Source organism: Pseudochaenichthys georgianus, unplaced genomic scaffold (assembly GCF_902827115.2).
Source record: "Pseudochaenichthys georgianus unplaced genomic scaffold, fPseGeo1.2 scaffold_1975_arrow_ctg1, whole genome shotgun sequence".
Taxonomy (NCBI): domain Eukaryota; kingdom Metazoa; phylum Chordata; class Actinopteri; order Perciformes; family Channichthyidae; genus Pseudochaenichthys; species Pseudochaenichthys georgianus.
Genome location: NW_027262693.1, coordinates 1 through 5,000, shown reverse-complemented (window position 1 = coordinate 5,000; position 5,000 = coordinate 1). Strand labels below are relative to the sequence as shown.

The 5,000-nt window shown below is 41.6% G+C and overlaps 1 protein-coding gene across 1 annotated transcript in view; it reads right to left on the bottom strand.

Annotated features, from left to right (window-relative positions):
* The window catches only part of LOC117441771 (6-phosphofructo-2-kinase/fructose-2,6-bisphosphatase-like), a 14,198-nt gene extending 9,429 nt beyond the window's left edge, over positions 1–4,769 (bottom strand). The window contains exons 1-8 of the mRNA XM_034077789.2: positions 4,679–4,769; positions 4,459–4,525; positions 4,242–4,316; positions 3,559–3,615; positions 3,339–3,460; positions 1,355–1,562; positions 598–744; positions 1–30 (exon numbers count right to left, since the gene is read on the bottom strand). The exon at positions 1–30 is cut by the window's left edge and continues 75 nt beyond it. Of these exons, the coding sequence (XP_033933680.2) occupies positions 1–30; positions 598–744; positions 1,355–1,562; positions 3,339–3,460; positions 3,559–3,615; positions 4,242–4,316; positions 4,459–4,525; positions 4,679–4,692 (720 nt within the window). The 5' untranslated portion in view covers positions 4,693–4,769. The remainder of the gene's footprint in view (positions 31–597; positions 745–1,354; positions 1,563–3,338; positions 3,461–3,558; positions 3,616–4,241; positions 4,317–4,458; positions 4,526–4,678) is intronic.
* Positions 4,770–5,000: the final 231 nt, after the last annotated feature.

The following is a 5,000-nucleotide window of genomic DNA, read 5'->3' as shown; positions in this document are numbered from 1 at the left end:
CTCTTCGTAGGTTAACTCCTCACACACACCCTTCGTGACAAAACATGAAAACAACCATTAAAGGTGCCTATGCTCATTTCATTTCATATTTATATCATGTGCTCTTCTGTGACGTGTCTCCACGCTTTAGAGTTCAAAAAGCTCTTTATTGTCTCATACTGCCTGTGCTGCAGCACCTCTTTTCACCCTCTGTCTGAAACCAGAGCCTAGTCTGCTCTGATTGGTTAGCTGGCCGGCTCTGTTGTGATTGGTCAACCCCTTATTTAGAGATGTCCCACCCTTTAGTCTATCAGGTACAATGTGTTAGAAGCACGAGTGTTACAAGGTGATGTCACGATGTTACAGAAGTAAACAAAGGAGTCCAGTGGAGGTGTTTCAGGCAGGGGGGGGAGTGTGTGGGATAATAGCCTTTGCAGACCATCTACATGCAAAACTACCACAAAACAGAAAAGGGAGAACCCAACAAGCATACAGGAATAGGGCCTCTTTAAAAAATGTAGAGCTCGAAAGTCGACGTAATGATTTGAAGAGCTAATTCATTCTGCACCTTTGAAAAACATCAAATGAAGCCTAAGCATTTATTATGAATGAACTCACAGCGTCGATCTCATTGAGGGCCTTCCACTGCTCGTACGGGACCCCCAGAGCCTCGGCGGTCTGGATGGTCCTCTTCATGTGACTCGTCCACACCTTCAGCTCCGTGATGTTCTGACCTCTGATGAAGGTCGCCAAACCCTTCGCATACTGGAAACAATAAGTGGAATATGAACATGTTATTATACAGTTTGCAAGAATTATTAAACTTGAACATGATTTGCTGTCTTTTTACTACAAAAAAAGTATTTGTAATGAATTAGATGTTTGAGTTTTTGAGATAATTAACTCCAACCACGTAATTCTTAAATGAATGGAGGAAATATTAAGCAATTATTTCATAACAAACATAATATTTAGTTTTGGTCTGATCATCTTAACCAAATACAACAGTCAAATCGTGCTTTTATAGAGCTTTCTGAGTCGCAGGGGAGACGTATATCTGTATCAAAGATATTAAAAACAGCATTTCGCATAATAGGGGACATTTAAGTAACATTTAAAAAGGAGCATTTGTGCAGTGTGGTGTTACTGCTTCAAATGAATTCAGTCATCCACAGATGTACATATCCCATATTCTATTGACATGTTTATAGACTTTTTGCACTACTTTTTATTTTGCATTTTATTATATATGTTGGATTGTTGGAGGAGCTCAGGTCAGAAGAATGTAATTGCCATTTCTACACTGTACCTTATGTGCATATGACAATAAAACCTTTAAATCTTTGAAATCTTGAATGTCGTGTAATCTCCTCACCTTGTGTCCTCCAGGGGAGAGGCCGGAGTCCCCCCCGATGCGACCTGACAGGTTGAGCTCGCTCTCTCCGTGGCGGCTCAGGTAGATGGACCTCGGGGTGACGTGGATGTTCATGAGGTAATACACGATCCGGCTCTGGATGTGGTCCTGGACCCGGTTCACCAGGTACCGGCTGCCCACGTTGAAGATCTTGATGTAGGACAAGTTCCTGTTTTAAGTCAGCATTGGGGAAAACAAACTATTAAAGGTCACCGATTATGCAAAATCCACTTTTTAATGTCTTTTATACATCAACATGTGTCCCCTCTTCTTCATGTCTCTTCTACATCAACATGTGTCCCCTCTTCTCCATGTCTCTTCTACATCAACATGTGTCCCCTCTGTGTGAAGAGATTCTGAAAGTTTCAGGAACAAATATTCTCTCTCTTTTTGATCCATTTCTATAAAAACCTGTCTGAAAATGAGCTGATCAGATTTTGGCCACTTTATTATGTCATAACGATTTTTTGGCTTGTTTAGCCATTAGCCAATCAGCAACCAAGGTAACCCCCCCCCCCCCCCCCCCCCTTATCGCCTGAATCTCCTCCTAGAGCACCATTGTGTTCTTTGTAACCAAATGTCTCTCAGAGGGGTGTGGGGAGGGGCTCCTTATTTTCATCTAAAGCAGGGGTGGGGAACCTCCGGCCTCCGGGCCGTATACGGCCCGCGAGACAATTTGGTACGGCCCTCGAGGTAATTTATAAACACACGCGAAAAATAAAAAAATGAAAGAAATCTAGACCGCAAAAAAATTAAACAAGCGAGTGCCTGTTTTTCCTGGCCAAGGTCAGGGTCCTTGAACACAACACGAGCCTAACGTGTCATCACGTGGTATATATCTCGACTGACAGGGGTGCAGTTCTGACGGAGAGCACCAGAACGCCACTCCAGCACTTCAGAAATTGCAGTACCGATAAGTCCATACACATGCCGCAGTTTCTGCGTGTCTGTGTCTTTAGCTGCCCAGTGGCGATCTGCTCATCTGTCATACTGATCAGACAGTCAATAACTGTGTTGTTATCATTAGCATCTGGTTAGCTAGCTATGCTAACGAATATAAGAAGCTTTTTCTACAACCAGTGAGGTAAAGGCACATCTTTATATGATCATTATAGTTATAAAAAAAATAAGAGAATAAAGTAAACAGGTATAAAATACTATATGACAGTTATTAATAAAGAAGAATACAGTTTGAAAGGGGAGTGATTTGTCAAATATCCATAAATTAAAAGAAAATCTGCTTACAGTTGTGTTTGGGTGTTGAGAGATGTGTCCATAGATCTCCTAATGTTGCTCTCAAAGTGCACCAGATTGATGCTTTTAACTTCAACATTTAAAAATAAATCTTCCCAGGGGAGCATGCCCCCCGGACCCCCCTAGAGGAGGTTATGCCCCCCTACTTAAATCATGTTCACATGGATAGGAAACTAAATACATTTGCACACATCTTGTGTCCATATCTTTCTGTTTTGGTGGTCATGCCACAACTGTGCACGTGCATGCATACGCGAGTCATGGTGAGATATCTGGATGAAGAGGTTGCTCTTTCTTGCACAGAATGAAATGAATGGGCTGTGATTTTAGTTTTTTTAAGCAGAGGTCAATAACTTGTACGGCCCTCTGAGGATGTTGTAAAAATTGAAATGGCCCTTGAGAGGAAAAAGGTTCCCCACCCCTGATCTAAAGTAACAGACAGAGAATCAGCACTTTTGAAGCAGGGCTGAAACAGAGGGGATTGTGGGTAATGCTGCAATGATCTGTCTGGTGTTTGGAGCCAAACACTTCAGAGACATGTTCTGTATATATCTGAGACCTGTAATATATTGATGAAAAACTGTATAATAGGGGACCTTTACATGAATTTGTCCCGCTTTAAAGGTAAAACAAATGTTTTTACAGAGTATTGTTTTAATCTCAGAGGAAGAAATGCATCATGGGTCAGTACCTGTCCTTCTCGTCGTCGATGGGCATGTAGCTGGACTTGTAACAGTCGATGCGCCGGCTGAAGTCTCTCATCGCCTCGTCTTCGTCACGATCCACGTAATCTGGACTCCCCAGTTTCACTTGCTGAAAAGAAAAGACCGTTTTGAATTGTAATTGTGAAAACTACATCCATACAGTGCAAACATTTAGAATAAAAAAGAAAAACATTATCATCGACTGACCTTGATATTCTCTGCAATGATTTCCAGGTCATCGCAGATTGATTCCACAAAGAACACCTGAATACAGGAAGTCATTCAAAAGTTACATTTATGAAATAAAACATATATTTTCTTTTTTCCCATTGTGACCATGTGTTTGTGTATTTTATTCTTTCTCCTAAGGGTATAGTATTACATTTGAGAAGCTATTCCCCCAGTCTTTGTGCTAAACCAAGAGAACAACCTGCTAGCTCTAGCTTCAAATTAAACAGAAAGATACAAGAGTGTAGAGGCCAACGCGTTAAGCCTCTGAGGATCCGCGTGGTCCGCGTGGTGGGTGTAATTGACCTTGTTTGCTGCCGAATAAAAGTCAGAACCAACGTTTCCAGTTCGAAATGGTCCATTTATTTCTCTTTTTTACTGGTTTCTTTGTTTCATTCACCACACGATATTTATGGTTTACACAATACCTTTTGCTTTGTTTTTAATCCCGTGTTTGTGTTCTCCGTGTGTGTTCTCCGTGTGTGGTCAAAAACTGTATGGGCCTTCCGGCGGAACCTCTCCCCAACACACATAGGTTCCTACCTTTATACCCACAATTAATTGGCTCCTACACAGAGTGTTAACAATCTTTTCATGCATCTCTTGGCAAGAACCAGAATAAGCACATTTCCCCCAAATGTCACATGCATGTTTAAGCTCACTTTGTAGCCCCTCTCTTTCGCATAACTCAGGATGACTGCCCTCCGCTCCCTGGTGGTGTTGGTGGCATCAAATACCTGGAGAAAAACATCAAGGTGTGGAGTGCACTTTTTATCTCAGGGATAACTGACTGTATACGTCATGAGTAAGACATACATACAAAATGAATTATTCATTATGTTTAATTGTAGTGAGAGGGACAGTTTCAGTTTTACTCACGGCGGCTTGTCCCTGTTCCTTTGAGAAGTACGCAGCCACATCTTTGAGAGCGGCTGATGCACAGGCCCTAAAAGAGAGGAGAAACTCTGATGGGCAACGGAGCAAAAACTGCAACAATATGGGAGGATAATGAAGGTGGCAAGAATAATGACAGATGTAGACAAATCAGACCATATACAACTTCATTATAAACTGTTTTAACATCAACCGTCCTTCTTACTTGCGTATCTTCATGGCCTCCTCATTTTCGGGATTAAAGAACTCAAAGTCCTTGTAGATCTTCACAGCCTCCCTCCGGTACTGGCCCACGTTAAACGCTAGTTAAATAATGGGAACAGAGATTAGAAAAAAACACATATCCCTTTTTAGGGCAAGAAAAACTTATGTTAAATGTTTGATTATCCAATAAACTTTAAACATGAAACACTTCTTGTCTCATTCATAGATTTCAACAGGATTCACTGTCACTGACATTTTGTGGGCACCCCGATCCAGTTCAGGTAGCGAGTTAGCTTCTTGGAGATGTACGTCTTCCCTCTGGC